Source organism: Bacillus rossius, chromosome 1, assembly GCF_032445375.1.
Source record: "Bacillus rossius redtenbacheri isolate Brsri chromosome 1, Brsri_v3, whole genome shotgun sequence".
In the NCBI taxonomy this organism is placed as follows: domain Eukaryota; kingdom Metazoa; phylum Arthropoda; class Insecta; order Phasmatodea; family Bacillidae; genus Bacillus; species Bacillus rossius.
In genome coordinates this window covers 74160232-74184919 of record NC_086330.1, presented here as the reverse complement: position 1 = coordinate 74184919, position 24688 = coordinate 74160232, and the positions used below count along the sequence as shown (strand labels likewise).

General features: G+C 34.8%; 1 protein-coding gene across 1 annotated transcript; it reads left to right on the top strand.

The window, feature by feature from the left end:
- Positions 1-1274: 1274 nt before the first annotated feature.
- Positions 1275-23305, top strand: LOC134537775 (15-hydroxyprostaglandin dehydrogenase [NAD(+)]-like). Its single transcript, XM_063378569.1, has 7 exons — positions 1275-1505; positions 1820-1943; positions 5850-5956; positions 9690-9863; positions 10533-10687; positions 13349-13487; positions 15311-23305. The coding sequence occupies exons 1-6, from the start codon at positions 1413-1415 to the stop codon at positions 13461-13463; spliced, it is 768 nt and encodes a 255-aa protein (XP_063234639.1). The 5' UTR covers positions 1275-1412; the 3' UTR covers positions 13464-13487; positions 15311-23305.
- Positions 23306-24688: the final 1383 nt, after the last annotated feature.

The following is a 24688-nucleotide window of genomic DNA, read 5'->3' as shown; positions in this document are numbered from 1 at the left end:
TATACTGGCGGGTGCAGGTCGGGCTCTGGGGTGGTCGTCGGCCAGACGACGTCAATGCTACAGCAACAACAAATTCTGCTACATGTAGCATTATTATGCTACGGTTGGCAACACTGCTCTAACGGCGTCTCCCTTTAACTGTTCGTGTTCCCGTGTTCCTCTCCTAGGTCCCGTGTTACATGGTCCCGCCTTCCTTGTAGACGGGCCTCTGCTCAGAAGATGTAGACGATACTCTCATCCCAACTAGGCCCCACTAACGATTCACGCATTCTATGGCCGTGGGCCTGGCGAAGTAGGCCACCCCCTTCTTTCAAAAACAAATTTATATATCTGGCCAAGCGATAGCGACTAGTGGTGGGCTTACCTGTTACTTTTGAGTATCAGTGAAATCGGTTCCAGTGAAATTTAGGTTCCTGTGAAATTAAACGGTGAACGGTGAAATCTCTCTCTAGTAATGCTCGTAATCGTAAACTCCTTCCTCGCACTGAAAAATGGTGAAATAAAGGGGATAAGTGAAATCACTGCCTCTCGGTGAATGATGAAATTAAATACATGCAATGTTTTTCACAGAAACCTTTCATTTTGTTTTGAGTTTATTTCGAGTTAAAATTGAAAAATACTACATAATTATTATTTTAATTTTTTTTAATAATATTGATTCCATATTTATATCCCTGTCCTTTCAGTTCAATAATATAACGAACACATATTAATTTTAAAACAATTATGAGAATTCATTATCTTCCGTGATATTCTGCTAGGCTTTCATTCGGTGAACGGTGATTTTTTTTTTTACTGTAATTATTACAAGTATGCAATTCGTATACTCCACATACAGTTTTACTTCAAAATATATACATAAAAAAATTATTGTACTAAGACTGAAAACGTCAGAAACTCAATTCAACGATTATGTGGACACTAAAAGCTAGTGGTCGTATTACTGTACGTAATCAATTTCACCGAATTTCACTGATACTTGTAGAAACTGGTCGCAGGTATACCCGTGAAATTTTGATATCAGTGAAAAAGTAACAGGTATGGATTTCACTGCCCACCACTAATAGCGACACGCAACATGCCTGTCGCCGTTACAAAGTCGCTGCGACATTAAATAATCCCATCCCTGAAGTTGTGTCATATGATTAATTTATTTTAAAGTAATGAAACACACCAAACCTACTCTGAAAAATACCACATTGATCAGGCATAATACCGTACATATGCCCCATAATTATTAATTATTTTTATAATATTAGTGAATTCTCTTATATCCATGCTGTTTTGGCAATACTGATATAGTGGGAATGTTGTGACAGATGTAACGTGACGTGCGGTTAAGTGATTATTTGCAAGTACAGAACATTTTAACTCAATTCGAAAGAAGAAATATATCGAGGAAGAAAATCGCTATGGAATTAAAAGGAAAAAGTGTTTTGATAACAGGAGGGGCTGCAGGTATCGGACGAGCCTACTGTGAAGAGTTTTTGAAACATGGTGCAAACGTAAGTCACGTAGTTAAATTGGGCTCATTTTAGTAAATAAAATTTAATTTTTTATGTGTCAACGTGTAAAGGATTGATGATTTGGTGAGTTATTTAACATGAATAAATATTAGTAGGTAGTAATTTACCAATTGTGATTTTTTGAGTAACATAGATTAATTAATTACGCAACACTTCATTACTAAGTTCACACGTTTTTTACTGCATATATTTTTCTGTTGAGAAAATTGAGTATTGTCGGTTTGATTTCTGATTATCTCCTAGAAAGGTGCGCAGTTTTTGTGACCACGCCCTGATTCATTTTTTTTTTTTAGGTTTCTGTTTGTGACATAAATCAAGATGATGGCGAGGATTTGGTGAAGCAATTATCTGCGAAATATGGTCAAGATAGAGTAATTTTCTGTCATTGTGATGTTACGGACTATCCACAATACGAAGGTAGGTTGAGTTATTTTTGGAGTTTAAGGAATTTTCTGAAGAAAAAAAAAAGAATAGGTTATAACAAATTACAAAAAATTATGTATTGTTTGTAATACTGTTAATGTTTTTAGATTATTCTACGAAATCACTTTTTTAAAATTCGAACTCCTCAACCCTCTCTTTTCCTTTTTATTTGTAAATCTGCACCATTGCTTCCTCAAGTGTGAGCATGGCTATCACAGAAAACACACCCATCTATCTGCTGTGTTTGGCTATAGGGTAGATAATTATTTTAATATGGTATAAAACCGAGCAGGGATAGATCTAGGAACACACCCTGCCCATCCCTCTTACCAACAGCAACCAAACGAACTGGATACCGGTACAGTTTGTTTTGCATTAGTGTACATTATGTGTAAAATTGACAAAAATTCCTGAGCTGCTTTTTTCCTGCTTCAGCTCATTTTCTGTTTTCAGCTCCTGGTGGTTTTTTTTGACAAATGGTATTAATTAACCAAGCTAAAAAACTGATTAAATTCTGAGTAGCAATCACAGTAACACACATGGTGTGGAGTTTAATATCATACTCTGAATAACCTACCAGCATACTGTCTAGCCTGAGTCTGCGTCTACCCTCTCCCTTCTCTCTGCCTCTGGAATGTAGTTACTCCACTCACTCCCTCACATGTATTTTTTTATCCTCTATGACTCTATGACCTCGATGCAAGTATGCTGCACAAACTCACTAGAAACTTCGTAATAAAGAACTTCATTGCACACATTAATGATCACATAAAGACAAAATATTAGTACAGTAGATATGATATAATTATATTTTCTTGTTCACCTTTTATATCAACAAAAAATTAGTCTGCTTATCCTGTGACCCATTGACCCATGATGGGGCAAGTTGACCCCCTCCCCTCCTGATCCATCCCTGAGAGCGAGCATGTAGAGTACGCCCATCTACCTGCAGCCTGTATTTTATCCCCTATTTTAAATACTTAACTTCATAACTAAATAAAAAGGAAAATTGATGGCAATTTTGGGTGTTTTACTCAATTCATGAAGTACAGTAAATTTTTGCATAGTAATAGTTTCAAAACCAAGATCAATAGAATAAAGTAAATATTGAGTTGATAAACTTAGTATTTTTGAGTATTACTTACTTTGAATGTTACATTATTAGAAGTCCCAGGTCTCTGGAACAAATAAACTTTATTGGTATCCATTGGTACAATTTTAACAAAGATGTTACATGTATTAATATAGCTGACTCTACCTAATCAACCTTTCAGTTAAATTATTATTTGCTTTAGGGCTGGGCCGATGCCAATCACCGATCACAATAATCGGCCGATTTTAACACATCGGCATCGGTACCAATCTGCAAATTATTTACCGATCACCAAACGCTGATCATTACATACTAAATCATAATATGTAGTAATGTAAACCAACTGTAACACTTAAGTTTTTAAGCGTAACTATGTGACATATCACATATATTTTATGCTTTTACATGCTGCAAGATCTGCACTGCATTATTTAGACAAAAACTTAATATTTATTTTGAAACTAACCCACAAAGAGTTGTCAAGTGTTATGTTTTGTGTGCGTTGGTTAACAAAGTAAATCTTAAATATCAACACATGATATAGGTACTGTTTATTTTAAAAACAATTCATCAAGAATTACCATGTGTGTCACTGAATTTGTGTACCTATTGCATATTGTGTTGCATTCTTAGTATTGCAGTAGCATTTAGTTATTTATTTGGAAAATCTTTTGTAGGTATTATAAAGCACTTATTTTCAAGACCTGTGAAAAGTGTCGTATGGGTACTTTGGTTTGTGGGGTGGGAAGGTCTAGAAATAGTAGAAATAGGAAATACTTACCTTACATTATATTATTGTTCATTTTTAAAAACCAATGAACAAATTGTCTTCTGTCAGAAGTGTTAAATAAATGGTAAGTTATCATAAGGTAACTTTTCATTGAAATTTTTTTTAGCTTTTTATTATTATCAAACAAGCTATATAATTCTTAATTTATCTGATCGGCAATGATCGGCGCCGGTCATAGGCGCAAATGATCGGTATCGGAATGTTCGGCAAATTTAGTGATCGGCTCAGCCCTAATTTGCTTTTAATTCCAGGCACCAGGAGGGTTGAGTTGAGATTTGAAATAGTTTTTAATGGATGAGTATATCCGGAGAGTAGGACGAAATTACAAGTCCAATGCTAATAGAATTCATTGGAAACCTTAGAGTTATGCAATACGTACAGGTCTCATTTATAGTTATGGCCATGGTGTAACATTTAAAGTGTAAAAAGGTTTCTTTCTCAAATGCAGGTTTGAATAATTTTACTTTAATTAACCAGTAGCGGGCAGACAAAATTATTTGCCCTCAGGCCATTAGTTTCTTGATGGACCTGGTCATTGAGCACCACAGGAAAACAAAAAGGTGTTGATTAGTTGTGGATGCAAAAAACATTTTTTTTTATTTGCTAATTTACCTTCTTTCAATAGAGCCAGTAAATGTCTGAGAGGTTGGATAGTTAATGTACTACTGATATGAAAGGTGCGGGCACAGGAAGGGAAAAGAAACATACCTATATAATTTCTCCCCAGAGTAACCACTAAATGTAGTCATTCATGGAGGTATCTGTCTCTCCTACATTCTAACATGTATTTTATTATACATTTTGGTTGTATTGTATCTCCCTAAAGTTTATCTTTTGATTAATAATTTTAAGAAAAAAATGCATTTTGTAGAATAAATATGAGCTAGAGTTATAAGTTGCTTTTGTATATTACTTACCACTGTTACAAATGGGGACCGTGTGTTGATCGTGCATTGATGTAGATATAAGTCTCAAAGGGACTTAAGTAGAGTTGAGGTGCAACGTGGTCTCTATAAAAGTTAGGTGTATCTTCTAAAGAAAGGGGAGCAATGACAATAATGGTCCATTACAAACCAATTGTGAAAATACAACTTGATTACCTACACAAATTAAATGAACTTATTTTTTGTATGCATATTTCATACATGGATACAAATATAAAATTCTTTAACAGGCATTAGTATAAATAATGATGTTTTTGTTTGGGATTATTTTAATAAGAATAACAGTGAAATTCTATGTTTGGGCACATTTTTTTAATCCGGCACGAATTGAGCCACTAGCGTTAAGATTTTTCAAATTGATTACGGCTGTTGAACTTGGCTGCCAGGTGGCATTATTACGCTGCCAGTGTTTTTAGTTCTCTCCAAGTTTGTTACTGTCTGTTTTTATTTCTGTACAATGTTTCCAGTTTTCTAGCAGGCTAAAATTTATATCTAATATTTCCACACTTGTTATCTGCAGTGAAATTACAATGTTGAATAATCTGGCATGACTAGTTTCAAACATGGGCCACGGACTAGAACACGGGCCGTGATCTAGAATACTGGCTGTGATCTAGAATACTGGCCGTGATCTAGAATACTGGCCGTGGTCTAGAATACTGGCCGTGGTCTAGAACAGGGGTCGTAATCTCTAACACGGACCATGGTCTAGATCACACGCTTTGGTCTATAACACGGGCCGTGGTCTAGAACATGGGCTGTAGTCTAAAGCATTCTGGATTAAAGACCTTTCGTTGTATAATTTAAATGTGTTAACTATATAGGCATGTGCAAATACTGCTTGGAGAAAAAAATGACGTCTACAAAAATACAGATTTCAGTTTCTGGATCAGCCACTTTAACATAAGTTTGCTGTGTTTTGTTTTGGAACATGAATTAAACCTTATTAATTACAAATCAGATGCTCATAAAATTACTCAACCAACGTATAAAACAGTTTTCACTATCCTCCAGTTGTAACATTAGACTATTTATGAAAGAGTGACTAGTTTTATAGAAGGATTTTGTTTCAGAGTCATTTGAAACAACAGTAAACACATTTGGAGACCTGGATATTGCCATTAACAATGCAGGGATTATGAATGACAGATTCTGGGAGCTAGAAGTTGATATTAACTTGGTAAGTATGTATACACCATTTCCAGTGACAGCAAATACTGGTGTGTATGGATTTCTGGCCAGCTTCTCTGCTCATTGTTACAGCCGAGACAATTTTTTATATTTTACTGATTTTTCCCTAACATAACTTAAACTAAGTATTTTTGTTTGGGAGGGGTCTGGGTTAGGGAAGACTCTTAAGTATGTCTTAGGCCGAAGCCTATACACCTAAACATGCTGGGTTTTAGCCATGCAGGAAGGGTAGCATGTATCATGTACTTTGTTCGGGGATTAGCCAGCAGTTGATGTCATGACTAACTCCCCTATCTTAACTCTAAACTGTAACTAGTTACGGTGTGCCCATGTGAAACCTGCACAGACACGGGGAAAACCCTGGGCTCATTCATGTGGGGTTAAATAGTGCAAGCATTAAGCAGGCAGGTTCAGTACAGGACAAGAAGGATGGTCCAGAAGAAGTGTTGGTCAGGAGCAGAAAGTTTATACAATTATGGGGTGAAGAGCTTGAACCTTGCGGTCCGAGTTGGTGTTTAATCGCATCTGGATGCGTCCCTGGCGGTGAGCGACTTCATTCATCCTTAAAATCATGTAAAGGAAGACTATGTTGAGTGCATATAAATAATTTTATTGAAAGTTAAATTACGTCAATTAATTGCGAGCTGGCGCATAGGATTTCACTCTAGAAGGGATAAAGCAGCAGGTCGCCTGTCGCCAGTAAAAGGCTGTCTGCACTTAGCGAAATCATCAAATCTGTCATTGCAATATATTTTGACTGTGCAACATAATTTCTGTTTTATACAATTTCTTGGACATATGCCATTTCAGTTTTACACAGTTTGTTATGAGAAAAATTCATAAATGCAAAATAATAAATAAAAAATGAAAACATAAACCCACAGAAAACGAGTCTAAATCAGCTGATGTCAAACAATAAACCAAACGATGAACCTGAACAGGTATTATGGACAACACAATGACAACAGCACATCAGTCTGTTTGTGCCTGATGATGGGAACAGATTCCAGTTCCCGAAACATTGCAACTGTTTTGTTATAGGAAACCTACTGTGTTTGTTGGTGTTGTCATAATTGTGTTGTAATAATACCTCTTTATCTTCATCGCTGTGTTAGTATATTTGCTGCATTATCAATGTTTTGTTGTCTATCTGCATTTACTGTTATAGTTGAAACAGTCTCGTTAGCTTTCTGTGTTCTTGCGTGCTGTTATTATTTTTTTCATGACTAAATTCTTTTCATGGAATTCTTGTCTGATATTCAGTTTGAATGTTTTCATCTTTGCTGTCATAGTTTTGGTGTCCATAGTACCTGTTTAAGTACATGTCCATTTATCTGTTTGACTGATTTGGGTTGTTTTCTGGGGGTTTATGTTTTCATTTTTTATTTCTTATTTTGTATTTATGAATTTCTCCCATGACAAACAGTGCAAATCTGCAATGGGATTTGTTCAAGAAATCTTATTAAATCAAAATTCCCCGTTGCTTGAATCATTTAAAAAAAGAACATAACATAAGCACAATTAGATTTCAAGAAATTATTTTTTTCTCTTTCTTTCACTTTATCTCTTTCTCTTCTCCTAACTCCATTTCTTCTCCTGTTCCCTTTAATCTCCTTTTATTTTTTTACATTGCAACAAAAATTTGCAGAATAAAAATAGGCTAATACAAATAAAAATTATATATGTGCTTTTAAAAGATGTACTTCAGTGTTTGATATTGAATACTGGTCCATGTAATCAAAAACACATATTTATTGTAAATATTAGTAATAGAAAATGTGATTATGAACTTTTTCAATTGTATTTTCAAGTGTACAGTAAGTGATGTTATGTTCTCTTATATATAATTTATTTGCATTAATAATTATAAAATTTGGTTCAATAAATAATTAAAATTAATAAATTAGAATAAACATTCAGTAAATTGATTTTTGTTGTTAAATTTTATCTTGCTTATTTTTCTTAATTAAATAATTAATCTTGTACATGTGTTTAAATTTATTTTGAATAATATATTTTTAAATAATTTTAAAATTTGATTGAATTTATAGGTCCTTTACCAACTGTGTGTGCAATATCATTCCAGTCCTTTTATTATTTAATTTTTATTAATTATTTGCATGCATAATTAGTTATTTTTTTATCATGCCAAATAAGAATAACCTCTAAGACTGGGTTCCCATCTAAAAAACATTAGCGAGGCCATGCGCACGACTGTGCACACATTTTGTGCGAAGTCTGTTCACTATTGAAATCTTACCGTTAATTTCAGCCAATGAAATTTCGCGATGCATTCAACGTCTGTTGGCAGTGTTAGTAAATAACTATATTAACTACTAAATGACATTTGATCAGCAATTTGTGAGCACAGTTTTTCAACATTTATTAAATTCTTATCGACACTTTTTTTAATTTACAAATTGTGCTAGTGACTTAGTAATAGCATTAATTAATTTTTAAAGCAGGAATTATACCTGAGAATTATATCTTGACAATTTTTTACCACAATATGATTAATAAATATAAACAGTTCTCTAGTCCCGCCAAAAGGGCTTCCTACTCTACTCTCATTGGTTGTTGCGCCATGCATCCGTAACAGAAATAAAATATATTCATTTTCCTTCTTTGTGCACGACCTGACTCCCATGCACACGACCGTCCTATGCGCTATTGTGAATCTGTAGGTTCTAAAACATGGTGGTCAAATCTTGTGTGCACAACCTACTGTCACTGTTATTTTTTCAATACCTAATGCACCCCGCTTAACGTGCTTACATAAATAAGTACATGCCCCTATTTTATTCTCTGTAACTTTCCACTTTGGTGCACATTCTCTCTCTCTACTCTCTACTCTGTACTCTGTACTCTGTACTCTGTACTCTGTACTCTGTACTCTCTACTCTCTACTCTCTCTACTCTCTCTACTCTCTATACTCTCTATACTCTCTACTCTCTACTCTCTACTCTCTACTCTCTACTCTCTACTCTCTACTCTCTACTCTCTACTCTCTACTCTCTACTCTTTACTCTTTACTCTTTACTCTTTACTCTTTACTCTTTACTCTTTACTCTTTACTCTTGCAGGGTTCCTGCAGAAAGAGAATACCTACCTACTTTGAAATCAGGGAAAACTCGGGGAATTGAAAAGGTTTCTTCAAAACCTGGAAAAGACAGGGAAATTGACTAAATATTAGTTACCAAATGTAGTACCCAAACGAGTAATGAATCATAGTATGCTCCTTTAATGATTTAAAATCTGTCTGTAATTTAATCACAAATTAATGTGCTCTTTGAAACCCATCTGTTTTCAACTTATATTGAACATGAGTAACAATCGGTGAGTCAACTGTGTATTGATTCAATGATTTGAAGCACTCTCAAATGTTGATAGTCATTCCCTGGTCACAGTCAATAATGTATTTTTTTCTTTCAAAGTTTGATCAAATATAGTGGCTTTGTATTACAGATTGGCAATTTTGCTTGTATAGCATTGATGAAAATAACAGTGCAACTTTGTGTGTTGTGCTGGAAAAGTTTATTGTCAATTTGACATGCAGTGTGTGGTTTAAATTGGGTTTGATAGGATGAGACGGGGATAAAGTGTTTGGTTCGACAGAGAAATGAAAGAAAACTTAGGGAAATGGTCTTGAGTAGGAGTGTGGGAACCCTGTCATTGTTTCTGTTCCCTTGTGACTGACGGAAGGGCCGACTGATGTGTGCAGAACGGGACCATACGTGGCACGCTGCTCGCCCTCAGGTTCATGGGCAAGGACCGTGGGGGCACTGGCGGCATCGTGGTCAACACTGGCTCCAACGTCTGCCTCAAGCCTTACGTCAGCATCCCCATCTACACGGCGACCAAGCATGCCATCATCGGCTTCACCCGCTCTTTCGGGGCAAGTCTTCTTCTCCTACTCCATAATTACCTTTTCTTGGTTTACAAGGGATCCATCAATTGTTTATTCTTGAATGAAATAAAATCTTCAAGTTATAAATCAATTAAAAACATTTATAAATGTGTTGATTGTAAGTAAAGAAACTTACCTTTGATTGCACGGATTGGGTCGACAGACGGACGGACGTGGATATGCCTTCAGATCACGGGTACTCTGAATCTTGTATCGCTTTATCCGCAATGAACCTCCGTAAATGTCGCAGATGCTAGTGAGTGGTCCTGCCTTTTGGATCCTGGTTATTGAGAAAGATTGCATCGTGTTCAGTGGAAGTATGGTCATGATGCCACAGTCCAGTACGATAAAGAACAAAAAACGTGAAATTAACTAATGGTTTCATATGTACAAGGAAACAATTAATGGTGTTAGTTAAGATGACATTGATTTTTTCAGGAAGTATCCTTGGTAAGCTTTTTCAATGTGGTATTGTAAATGAATGTTATAAGTTGTGTTGATAATAAGGAAAAATAAAAAAAATGTTAGTTAAAAAGGTTGAAGTTGGTGATGTTTGATGGGAGAAACAGAATTTGTTCAGACAGTGAGGGATGGAGGGGGAAGCTGTCGCAGGTGATGGTTGAAGAAGGTTGTGAAGGGAGGTGTGTGTGTCGGCAGGACGCCTACCACGTGAACATGACGGGGGTGAAAGTGATTGGCTTCTGCCCGAGCACAACCAGCACCAACCTGGTGCGCGACGTCAAGAAGCAGCTTCTGTCCTCTGAGCTGGAAAAGGCGTGGGAGCGCGATACCGCTCACTGCGTCACCCAGACGTGAGCAGAGTCTGTTCAGTGTGCACATGTTTGCAAAATGATTATTGACATTGATATCATGACAACAAATTAAGGTAAATATTTACAATCGCGGTAGATGCCAAAAAAAAATGCTAAAAATCCGAAAATACTTTTATTCTGTGCTCTTTAACTTCCTCTTTTCAAATCAACCGGCGGAGATAAGAAATTCCAAATACTTTAGGAGATATCGAATTTTTTAATTTCATGATATGTAGAGTCGCGGTAAAAAAATGCTAAAAATCCGAAAATACTTTTATTCTATGCTCTTTCACTTCTTATTTTCAAATCAACCGGCGGAGATAAGAAATTCCAAATACTTTAGGAGATATCGAATTTTTTAATTTAGCAATACAACGCCCGTTTAACCCTTCGAACGTCGCCATTTTTTATTTTGACGTGTGTTAGTGAATGCATAATAAATAAAATGGTCGATTAGGTCAGGTCAGTTACATTATAAATACTTTCAAACTAAGCGAACATTAAAAATAATGTGAATTTAATTTAATGGTTCTTTAGTTTTAAATTATTTATAATGTAACTGACCTGACCTAACAAAACCCGGACAAATGATGAACATGAACAACTCACGTAATTTTTTTTTTTACTTATTACTTGCGCAACAATATCCAAAAAAAAAAATAATACTTTAAAATTAGAAACGTTAAAAACTCACCTAAGTTGGAGGCGGGTACATTTCCTTTGTCACTATAAGGAAATGATGTAGTCGTCCACGGCAGAAGTTGACCGATTAATTAAACATCGTATTGAACAATAAATGAATAAATAATCACGTATTGGTTCATTTCAATACTGACCAATCACGGAATAAATAATCACATATTGGTTCATTTGAATACTGGCCAATCACGGAACAGTCACGTGAAAAATTGTCCAATAAGAAACATGATACTCGTAAACAAGAAACCTTATTATCTATGACAAGAAACAATGGTCATCGCCGCATACTACGCAGGTATTGTGATGAAAATTAAAAAATTCAATATCTCCTAAAGTATTTGGAATTTCTTACCTCCGCCGGTTGATTTGAAAAGAGGAAGTGAAAGAGCACAGAATAAAAGTGTTTTCAGATTTTTAGCATTTTTTTTGGCATCTACCGCGACTCTACATTTAATGAAATTAAAAAATTCGATATCTCCTAAAGTAATTGGAATTTCTTACCTCCACCGGTTGTTTTGAAAAGAGGAAGTGAAAGGGCACAGAATAAAAGTATTTTCAGATTTTTAGCATTTTTTTTGGCATCTACCGCGATTGTAAATATTTACCCAAATTAAATAAATATTTCTTTTTATCTTATTTTTTTCTGGAACTGCTACCAGGTTGGTAGTGTGTGTAGGCGCTCATCATTCTCCCATGTAAAAAAATAACCAGTTGGAGAGGAAGGATTTTCTAAACACAAAATTCACCAATTACCTTTTTCTATTTATTGATTATAATTAGGGACAATATATTTTTAATTGTGATAAACCCATAATATATCAAAAAAGCATGTCAGTGCACCTTATTACACAAAAATGCAAGTTAATTAAACGTAAAGCTCCAAAATCAAACTAAAATTTTGAAATTAATCACCATTTCAGCACAAATTTACTTACATTTAAAAAAATGACTTTTTAATATATTTAATGAAGGGAATTTTTTAGCATTAAGTGTGTACTAAAATTCATCCAACTACATCGGAAAAAATTAATTTTAATTTGTTTTGACTTGAATCTCTTTTTAGTAACTCTATTATATATTCCTGACACCAGTATATTTTACAAACATAGAAACACTTACAAAATAATGTTTCTTCTAAATAGTTGTTTGTGCTTTAGACATGCTTATTACAAATTATTTTACCGTAAAATTGCATCATATAAAGCCAAAATTTGATGAAATTAGTATGTATTTAGAAACATCCAAGTGAAATCTTTGTTGAAAAGCACAATATATTTCTTAAAAATAAAAGAAAAGTAACACAGAAATGTCCTGTTATAAAACAAAACTGTCTTACAACTAAAACCATAGTATCTGGTCCTTAATTATAATACAGATTTTCATCAACTGAATTGAAATAATGGAACAGTAAAGAAGCTGTTAATTAGATTTTTGAACTACTGGTAAATTTTGCCATTGAATCTGTCCAGCTAAGGTGCTGTGTACATTTTCCACTCAAAAATATTTTGACTTAAAACACTGTTAACATCTAGTCTGAGTATTTTTTTCGCAAGAGTAACTGCCATTACCTGTTGTTAAAGCCCTCAAGGAGAGGCTTAGCCGGGGGGGGGGGGGGGGGGGGGGCTTAGGGGTTCAAACACCCCCCCCCCAACCCCCCTTAGCTCCAAATCTTTAATTAATTTCTTATTCATCACTCAAACAAATTTCATATTAAAAATTAATAACATTTTTACCATTACAATATTTAAATTTAAGAACCGAAAACTGCTAAAATATCACTATTTTACACCTTAAAATCCAAATTTTCCCGGGGGAGGACCCCTGGACCGCCCCGCTTTAATACGGGGAGTGGGGGTGGGGCATGCTTCATAACACCCCCCATACACAAATCCTGGCTACGCCACTGCCCTGAAGGCACGCCGTCCAGCAGATGGCGTGTGAGGCGCGTTGTTGTGTGTCCAGGCCGGAGCACGTAGCGCGCGCGCTGCTCCAGGTGCTGCAGAAGGCGGCGAGCGGCTCCGTGTGGTTGGTCGAGAAGAACCAGCCGCCCCGGGAGGTGACCTTCCCCGCCCAGTGAGGCCCCGTCGCGAGCAGGGACAAGGTACGCTGCCACCGTGCACACGTCACGCGAGTGACGTAAGGCGTTCTGAGAGTACTATGCGTATATTGTGTGTGTGTGGTGAAAGGTGGGTGTGTGATGGGACATGAAACATCATAAAGGTTTGCAAGTCCTTGAATATTAATTTGTGTTCGTGGTGTTAGATGTTTCAAGCAATTAAGTGGAAATATTAAACTATCCTGGTTATTATCTTTGAAAGATTTGTGCAATGGGAGTGCATGACTTGATGTAAGTTTTTGGACATAACGCCATTGCTTAGCACATGTATTTCTGTAGAAGAAAACTACAAAATACACGAATGACAAAAAAACACAAATTAAGCAAAAAATTGCTGTTGTCAGGATTTAACGCCACACAATACTCCACAACAGGAATATGGTCACAAACAAAGAAAACTATTTGAGTATGATGTATTAGATAGTGTTATTGGAAGACGTGTCTGCTATTTTATGCCGTGCAAAAAAAACTGGAATGTTTCAGCTTTAAGTCTTGGTCTCTCTCACCATTTTGAATTTTTTTTTTTTCCGTCATTACTAAGAGCTGTTTCGGAAATATGTTCGGATATGTTCAACAAATGTTTTCTTAGTGCAATATCATAGTTGTAAAAAGGTGTGCTAGTCTTCATAATTATCATCACTGCACAACTTTTTATACCTTCGAGAATGTCTGTTGAAAATATTTTTGGCATAAAAACCAATGCAAGGGAGGTATCGAGTTAAAATTTCAGGAGTAGCCTTTAAGAAAATAATAACTATAAGAAAAAAAATCTTGGTTTGTGTGAGCGAGTCTGAAGGAACCAGTGGTGGAGTGGTTGATCAATTGTCTCCTACTAGGCGAACAGGGTTCGATTCCAGGTGGGTCAAACAATAATTTTTTTGCAAGTGGGTAATTTACTGCTAGTTGTCGTGAGCACATGATTTTCTCAGGGCACTCCCTTTGTGCCAACCATTCATTACGTCAGTGCTCCATTTCCTCTCTTCACCTCATCGTCTACAATGATCTGTCACTTGGGCGTTAAATCCGTACTTATACATATTGCAGCTTGACTAATGCAAGTTTGAACATGTACTCTGTGTTGGCTTGAACTGTTCATGCTGTGTGGTTGCTGTAGCGTGCATCATCCTTAAATTGCAGTGTGCATTTAAATGGGCATTTATTTTCTTTTTTAGTGCACAATATCTTCTATTAGCTCTGTGCTTGTTTCGTCATGCTTTGTTACTAGACAGAAAAAATGTTGTCGACTCAATGTTGTAATGTAATAAAAATTTATTAAAATGTATCTGAAGCATTGTATTTTAGTAATGTAAAATTTGGAATAAGTATTTTCAAAATAAATTTTCCTGTTGTATTTCATCAAGAGCATTTTCTGATAGTACATATTAATTTTTTATTTCGAAGGAGTCTCAATTGAAGGCACCATCTTGATTTCGTTGTGTTTGTGAAATTTTTATTTTGAGCATAGCACATAATTTTATGGAGTGCCTTGGTATTAATAGTGATGGACTGCTACCAATAGATTCTCCTGTGAAATGATAATTATTGGTGTTACCCATTCAATTTTTATTTTTTGTTTTTGTCAGAATGACTACAACTGTCAGAATTCTGTCAAAAGACACTAATTTATGGTCTGTCTTAAACAAAAGCAACAAATAGTTAAATTAAAAAAAAAACTTATAGTTAAAGATGGTATTCAAAATTAGAATTTAAATTTTGGCAATGTGTTAGTTACAATCTGGTAACAGTTCTTCCCATTTACCCTGTACTGCAACAGACTGTAATTATTGAAAAACATTTTTCTGTTTCAGGTTGTGAAACTTGGTTTGGAACACTTTTGAGTGTCCAGTTTTTTTAATCTCCCCCTATCTTGATGTTTCCTGTAACTGGAGAGTCTCTCCTCAGGGTCTGGTGATCCAGGAGAGAGCACTCATCACAGCATCTGTCTCTCCTGCTGGCAGTGTCGGTGCCCCACAATGCACCTGACCGCTGCCTGTCTGCGAGTAGTTACCAGAGTATTTACAGTTTTATAGCTAGTGCAGCGTCCATGTCAGTACTAAGCTTTTCCGCTAATAGACAGATTTTTATAAAATGTATTTAGACGGTTGTTGTACTTAATCGCTTGGTGTTATGAGTGTCCAGCACAAATGAAATAACCATGATTAACTGCAATGTAACTGTAAGACTGGGATTGTTTTGGTACAGTTTTTTATTTTTAAATGTATGCTGTAGGCTCGTTTTTCTGACTAGTTGATAATATGCCTAGCCTTGATATTTGTGTCTCACACATGTTAGTGGGTCCTGCAACCAAAGAGATTATTTTATGTGTTTGTCTGTATTTGTGTGTGCATTTTTACATAGGTTAATATAGTAACTACAGGCATGCCTTTATTGCCAGGAGAGGGGAGTGGAGGGAAATGGTCAGACTTTTATTTTGTTCAAAATTTTTGTTTTGGGGATTTATAAACTCATCCTTCTTGTACCAAATGAAATATTTTATAGATTTTAGGTTATCAATAATAAACAGGATTTGTTTATATAAGACAAGATAAACTATAACAAAAATTTTTATTATAATTACTAAGACACTTTTTAACCACAGGCTCATTTCCTTCCCCCTTCTCAACATCAGCAGCCTACAAATTTAAGGATAGTCTGTTAATATTGAAAGTGGATAAATCTCAAACGGAACCTAAGCATTAGATTGGTTATGCTGTCACTCTCTGTATTACAATATGAAATTGCATAAAAGTCATGATCTCGGGCATGAAAGTAGCTCAGCCTAGCTTGTTAACATTGTCTAAAAAGTTATGGTCAGCTTTTTATGAGGGTGGATGTAAAATGAAGACTGCTACAGTTTTTCTTACTCAGATAATGATCTTGAAGAAGCCATGATGGACAGGAGCAAAGATGGAGACCGCAAGAGCCCGAGCAACGAGTAGACAGTAGGGCCGGTAGTTTGGCATTTATCCGACATTCCGTATTAGCCAACATCCCACCGCAATAAGTAAATACTTCGATCAGTAACGAGAACTGCAAGTTGCGAGCATGAGCGTAGTCTATTTTTTGTTGTTGCTCCTGGTTACCCCAGCTAATTAGTTACCTGAACTGTTTTTTCCAGTTAAATTTTTCTGTTGTATTGTTCTATAACTCGGTAATTAGGTTCGTAATTTGTAAAGTTATTACATATTATGATTTAATAGGTTTTTTCTTAACACATTTCTATTATCCGACATTCTACCAGCCCATTTGTTGGATTAGCGATACACTACTATTCCTTTCTTTTAAATTCTGGAGCTTAGGAAGCAAGCATATTATTAAGTAAACTGTGGCATAGAGACACATCTATACAGCGCCTTTACTCACAAGATCCTGCTTACCTGTGTCATGCCATTTCATCGCAGTTGAAACATCTTACTGGCATTTAGTTGGCCCAGGCTTGTAGCCCCACACCTGAGCGCTAGCTGGCATAGACCTCAACCTCTCGCATTGCCCTGGGACTGCTGTCACCCAGAGAGCCAGTGATCCGGTGGGGCCTGTCCTAGCTCTCCGTGCTAGTGCCGCTCTTCACCCGACTAGGGAACCCTCGAGCCTGCTCCGAGCCATGGACCCCACGAGTTCCACCTCAGTGTAACCCTTGGCTTTATGAATAAACCAAGGGCATAGAAAAAGAGACTGTCACGAAGTAAATTGAGACAGACACTGAACACCATCCTCCTTTCTCTTCTGTGTACTCCGACTCGGTGCAATACGTATCTGTATAAGTTTTCACCAGTTGTGCGGACTCCATTACAATTAAAGCATTACCTTCAAGCTGTGCAACTTGCACAAGGTTATTGTCTACACGCTAGAACATTTCAGTGCTTGTTGTTTAGTGTTCATATCTCTGCAGGTGACTCACCACCTGTCAGTGTGTCTGAACACCACCGAGTGCTTCATGCAGTTTGATTGGTCGGTCCGTAGTTAGGTCTGTTGGTGTGCTGCTGGCCCTGTGTAAGAACTTCCTTGTGTATACCTAACATAAACACGCTTGTAAGAGATACTGCCAAAAGGAGTAGCCCATTATAAAAAGCCATATGCTCAATGGATTTTTAAAGATTGTTCTATTGGTCAGTATACGTTCTCTACTGATTATTTGGGTCCATTTTTATATACCTATTTTTTCCTCCCACTTTTTTCCTGTTCTTCCCTTATTGAGGTCTTTTGAATTTGAGTTTGCCTTATATGCAAAATTATATTAGAGTTAAGGACATATTGTCTGATTCAATTACATTGTAAATTCTTTGTCTTCCTAAATTCAAAGTCATTTCAAATTTGAAGTAGTAAAACTCTTTTAGGCTTGAAAGTAAAGAATTTGGGTACATTTTGAAACTTGCATTTTTTCTCTAGGATTCCAAGCATTCATTTTTTCTCATTGATTCCTTGGCACAAGGGGTACTTTACATCCAATAAATGCTGCATGTTTTAAAAAACACATTATAGAGGAATTTGTTCAGGACTTATTCCTGGTGATTTTATATTAGTTGTTGTTGAAATGAATTTTACTGCTCCAAGAATTGATGAGATACCTGCTATATGTACCCTCTTTTATCGCATAATCGTCGCACCCATATTTTAGGGCGTCAAAATTTTGATAGAAAAACCTCTTGCGTAATCGTCGCATGATGTTTTTGGTCCCGCTATTAGATTCCCAGCGCTTTGTGTAGGTATTTTTTCCGTATAAAACAATGTATTTTTAAAGTACAGTAGAACCCTGTTATAATGTTTTTCAAGGGAGCACAAGAAAAAAACATTATAAGCAGGAAAACGTTATAAGCAGGAAAATTCAATTTAGCACTTAACAATGTTCGAGCTTTGTACCAATGGACTCACCAAGCTATGTAAACAACTTTAGTGTTAAAACCAAAGATAGTATACTTGATACATAAATTTTCTGAAACAAGCCAACAATTTTTCAACTTCGTCTTGTTCCCTGGTTAAATTTTGTTTGTCTTTAAAGATACACTGCCACATTTTTTTGTAAAATTGTCTCACAATTCATGATGACAACATTAAGAGTGAGAACGTCTACTCCTTCGCCACCTGAAAATGTTTAATTTTGGGATTCCTACGTATGAAAGAAAAAAAAAATTTTTTTTTAAGCAATAGAAAACTCTTTTAGTTATGCCCTCGCTCAATGGTTGGCAACTTAAATATCGTAGGAATATGTACGTGCATCTGAATACCCACTGGAATGGCAAGGAAGAGAATTGTTGACTAAGGGTGCCAACTGACACGTAACTATGAACATTGTGTACCTTCAGTATATTGCATAAAATTGTATTTTAACAAACTTCATGTATTGTATGGCAGTGATTGTAAACATAAACATACATAAAGGAAACTTTTTATCGTAAGTGTTGGAATAATTTGGTTTTAAAACATTTTTTCCCCATTTATTGAATGTTAGAAAGCAAACATTATAAGCAGGAAATTACACTATTTATGAACGTTATATGCAGGAAATAAATACATTGTCCTTATGGGGGAAATATTGGGACATTAAAAATATGACATAAGCAGGAAAACATTATATGCAGGAACATTATAACAGGGTTCTACTCTAGATATCTAATATTTATTCGGACATTACCAATATTTAATTAACGGAAATATGAAGTTGTCTGATGTGTAAATTTTCTTTTAAGTATGTTTTAAAATTTATAACCTTTATCCGATCGTCTGCGTCGCCGCAGTGTACCGCTTATAAAAATGTAGCCAGTGCTAGTTGGCATCATTCATGTTTGGTTATGTTGATTCCCGTATAGAGTGCACGCATGTAGTCAAATATCGATACATATAGCTCATAGATTGCATGCAACGCGCGCACTCTGACTGGTGCAGAGTTAACTACATTTGATAGCCCACGCTTTCTCATGGTGTGTACTACGATAGTTAAGCGCTCCGACTCACGTTCACGTCACAGTTTTGGTTTTTCTATTTAAAGTTGAACACAATGTTTTTGTTGCATGACTTATTAATTTAAATTGTTTGGCGTGCTCTTTTATATTTCACTTTTTTAAATAAACGTACTTTCCATTAATGGGTTTTGTTTTTATGAATAACTTTACCTAACAAAATTTTCTTCCCGACAGTAGATTCTTCATTTTTATGTTGATAGACTATATATATTGCAATGGATGGTGTTTTGTACAGATAAGTAAAATCTTAAAAATGTTATGTAACATTGAAAAAAAAAATGTTTTATATGTTTGTCAATATGTATTTTAAAATTTTTATTAAAAATGGTAGTATTATAAAATTTAAAATAGGCTGTTTTGTCTTTTCTTTTATTCAAGAATAAGATGCAATGATATGCACATCTGTGAATTATGATCATAAAATAAACATTGTGTAACATTTGGCATGCCATGCTTGTAAAACTGTATGTTAGATGTTTATGATTAATGTACAAGTGTTCAGTTTTTAAGAAAGTGACTAAGAATTTTTAAAATGCACAGAGATTGTTTTGAATGGTAAATAAATAAATGTTAATTTCTTTCCTGTTGGTGAAACTCAAAATGGGGAGATCTGTTTATTTATATGTTGTAAGTAGGTACATGTTGTATTTGTTTTATTTTTAGGTTTAAGGGTGATTATTAGCACTCCTATGATATAATATACTAACTTTAAAATTTTTCTGAATAGTTTGTTTTATGAGGTGGAAATATTGCAGCACTTCAAGAAAGTACAAATATGTTTGTGGGTACATATTCTTGAACTATGATGATGGTTGCCATGCATGTATTGTGTTTTTCAAAGTTTGGCATGTAGGCTGTATTTTTATTGATTCTCCTTGTTTTGTTAATAGTTCTATGATTGCATATTTTCATCTAATCATTTCAGTATTTATTTAAGATTGAACGTACTTGTTTTTAAAGTTATATTTAAATCTCATATTTAAATATACATATCAAATAAAATATAAATTGTGTGAACATTATTATGTTTTTGATCTAAAAATAATGGTATTTGAATGGTATTCACACATAAAGTAAGACTGATTAACTTAATTTTCTTCTTCTTACATTTACAATAATTCTTTATTAAAGAATCCAAAGTGCAAAAAAATAGTAAGAAGAAACTTCTACAAAATAATGTTACTGTACACAGTTGCATGTGGATTGGATTGAGATTTTGTATCTAGGCATTCTTGTGCATTTAGCTGCTGCCATGCTTTTTTTGAAGGTAAGGGTTAGCATCTACAACCTTAGGATTGGCATTCTGACCACCGTGTGTGCTGTGGGTGACTTGGTTCTTACCTCTCTGCACTGTCTCACAGTCTGGAGCTCGCGAGGTCCTGCCTTGTAGGCACGCACACGTAGATCTGGCTTGTACCGGAAGTGGAAGTGATAAGTGGACTGTGAATACCTTTGCTACCGTCTGTCCTAGTGCTGTGAGAGTCGTGTTTCGAGCCTCCAGCCACAGTAGTTGCTGCGGGAAATATAGTTGCATGTTAGCTTTCGTAGCTGTAGCTTTTTATAATACATCAACATATTTTACTGTTTTCTAGGTGTTTTAAAACTACGGGGGCAGTTCACGAAAAAAGGAGTTAGTGATTTTGGAGTTATTTATTAATGAATGCGTTAAAATTTTGAATGCAAAGTTCTTCCACTGATAAAAATATATAATTATTGGCATGAATAACTTCCAAAGAAATTATTTGTGTCTGTTAATATAAACAGGTAATTGAATTATTCAGCCTTGAAATCATTATCAGTTAAAATTTTTGGACCAGTTATCGATAATTTTCTTAGTAACATTATGATGGTCTTTATTAAATTCTTTAAAAGATGGACAGTAAATATTAATTTACAAACATTTAATTTTAAACTTAAGTTAACTTTTTTTTATTTTGTGTGCCTCTTTAATAAAGCATGTTGGTATGATCTTTGTAGAAGTTGGTATGATCTTTGTAGAAGCCAAACCAAAAAAAACTATGTTGGTTTGATAAAAAAAATTGTGATCCTTTTATAACAATACCTAATTAGTGGTAATTTAGTGAGCCAGGATGTAATATTAACTTAATCTTACTGACTGTTCCAATGCAGACTAAATTGAGAAATAAATATTTATTCAGCACCATACAAAAAAATAAAATGCTTATTGTTTTGGAAAGAAAACTTGAGAACGTAGTTTTATATCCTTATTTATCTTAATTTAATTTTTTTTTTTTTTGCAATTTGTGATGTTTATTGTAATGTGTTAAGTATAATCTTTTTTGTCTATTGTATGTTAAGGTAATTAAAGTGAACCCTTTTAAGAAGATCGCACTTGAGAAAAGTTTTGTGCATTATAAATTTTAAAAAATCAGCGCAGAGTTTTCCCTTTTATTCATTTTCTCGGTTAATAAGTTTAAATTTATAACTATCTTCAGTACCTTCTTAAGAAGGTTTTCTGTGGCTCTATCATCACAAAACGAAATGTCATTAAGTAGTGTCAGTTTTTGTAATTGTATGTGTTTATTAAAAGTATTTATTGTTGTATTTTGACTGGTTTAAATGTTTGCCTAAGTAAAAAAAAAAAATAGGCTAATCAACTTCAAGTGATCATAAAGTGAATTTACCTCATTTTGGGCATATATATATAACCATACCAAATTTTTATTTTCAATTTTTCTAACATTTTTAATCTAGATTTTTAAAATGTAGTGTTTCTCAATTCTTCATTGAATTGAAGCTATAGATTGTAAGTTTTCTATAAGGCAGCATTTTTTAAACATTGGTAATTTTCATGTTTGTACAGACAAAATTGTGCTAATACTGAAAATTGAATTAGTTTTTTTTTACTCACATTTAATACTGGTATGAAGCTTATTTTACCTTTTCTGTGTTTGTGAATTCTTTTCAAAGCAAAATCAGGATATTAAACTACCTATGTGTTTGAGCTTCATGTGTTAATGCAACAGTTTTCTACCTACCTCTACGCTGTGTTCACCTACCTATAAATATTTTTTTTTTAAATTTTTGTAAGGAACTGTCTGCATTCATTTGCTAAAATTAACTTTTATGGATTGTTTTGTAGTTTTAGTTATGTGCCTAATAGCAAACAAATATTTTCAAGACTTTCATTAATTTTCTTGGGTAAGATGGCAGATTTTTGCAGAGACAAGATCTTCAAAAATTTGGTTGCGTATTTGCAGTGAGGTTTCAAATTTTAGTTGAAATAAGAAGTGCTGTGGTTTTTGAATGTGTTCATAGATAATGTACAAATAAAACATGTCACATGTGCTATGTATATTGTTAGAGCACTTATTGTATTATGTACAGTCTGGCAATATTTGATTTAGGGTTACAACTTTGTAACTAACCTGTTTTAACTCAAATTTTTTTAAAGTGTAGTGTAGTTCATGTGTTAATCAAATGTTTATAATTATTAAAGTATTTTATATTGTAAGAAATATATAGTTAAAATTTAATTTTAAAATTAGCACTAAAAGGCAGGGTAATTGGATTTAACATGTCATGCCTAATTTAAAATTTTTTGCACTGATACTATTTTTATTTTTGTGTTTATTTTTATGTCACAGAGAGTAAAATCTGTGTTACTTTGTTTTGCCAACAAAAAATACTCATGGTTATAAACCTGGTGCCTCATTCAAAATATATTTTTACTCAAAAAAGAATTTTTCATAGTTGTATAGTGATTTAAACAATTTTGTTTTGGATAAAAGCCATGATGTGTAAAAGAGTGTGTCTGCTAGTCTAGTCTTATGTACCAAAAACATGAGTTTATTGATAATAAAGAACGCAAGACTTTTAAATTGATGTCTTAGTCATGTGATTTTCCCACCCGTGAGATCACACCAAGGAAAATGCTTGTTCAGACTCGCCTTAAACTAAGGCAGGGTTGAACTCAAAATTTTACGATAATAGAAGAAAAGTGGATGTTGCCATAAGCTGCAGAGTTTTCTTGGGGTAGGTACTCCTATTTATCACCTCAGTGCATTCGATTTGTAATAGGTGGGGGCCTATTAGGGATTGAAGGAAGACCAGAGCCTGGCTAGGACTGCGGATTACGTGATTGGAGCAGTTGGGTAATCAAGGTAAAAGGTTTCAGGTACACAGACATTTTATTCAAATTTAATATTAATCCAAAATTAATATAACGTCAACATTTCTGACAATGTTGAATACAAAAAGCATGAACAATTTCAATATTAATTCATAGTTAATATTACGTTAATATTCAGATACAGTTACGTTTAACAAATGCAAAGTTAAATACAAAAAGCAAGAACAAATTCAATATTAATACACAATAAATATTACGTTAACATTTCTGACAAAACGAGTTAGTTGACAATTATAATTTGTATGGGTAAACCGGCTACACAGTGAACGATCCAATCAACGATCGTCAAAAAGGGACATAATTTCCACGTATGAAGTTATATTACAAAAAAAATTACATTTACAAAATTACTGCAAAGTGCAGGTACACGGAAGAAAGAAGTTTCATTATTCTTTAAAAAGCATTAACAAACAAATACGTGCGACGACGTCTCAGGGGGAGACAGTTACAAACAGAAAAACGCAAGTTAAGTTAAATTTAAAGCAGAAATCCAAACAATTTTTGATGGTGGCGGCCGAAAAGGAATTTAGACAGAACAAATTTAAACATAACTGATTCTACATTAGGGTGAGGGCCACCGCCTCACTGACGACTCGATTCAACTTACATTTCTCCCCTGAGTTCGCACACGCACGAAGACTAAGTCGAAGCTCTCGGACTACATGCTAGTGAAATTAACAGCTGGTCAGCTACTGCTGACAACCAAGCCTGACAAAGGCTACCAGTAGAAGAAGGCCCTCAACATGTCTGCCGCATATTTTATAAACTCGCGCCGCAGCGCACGCATGCGCATATTGAAAGGGTGGGGAAACGAGTACAAATTGAACAAACACTAGGAGGGGGGGGAAAAGGAGGGAGAAGGATGAGGGGAGCGAAGTGCCGGAGGCCCGCGATGACGCGCGCATTTCAAATCGCTACAACTCCCCTGCCCTTAAACCACGGTACCCGCCGCCCTTTTCCATCTTCTCCATCTTCATAATGTTACTGTAATGTAATGATAATGTTTATTTGCATGACGAACACAATTTCAACTGTCAGTCTAAGTCTAAACATACAAAGTTTACACGCCGTATATA

Bases quoted from the DNA above. Each gene is read 5' to 3' on its own strand.
- LOC134537775 (XM_063378569.1), top strand. From the start codon at position 1,413: ATGGAATTAAAAGGAAAAAGTGTTTTGATAACAGGAGGGGCTGCAGGT. The intron at 1,506-1,819 runs GTAAGTCACGTA...TTTTTTTTTTAG, and splicing joins TTTTGAAACATGGTGCAAAC to GTTTCTGTTTGTGACATAAA. The intron at 5,957-9,689 runs GTAAGTATGTAT...TGATGTGTGCAG, and splicing joins TAGAAGTTGATATTAACTTG to AACGGGACCATACGTGGCAC.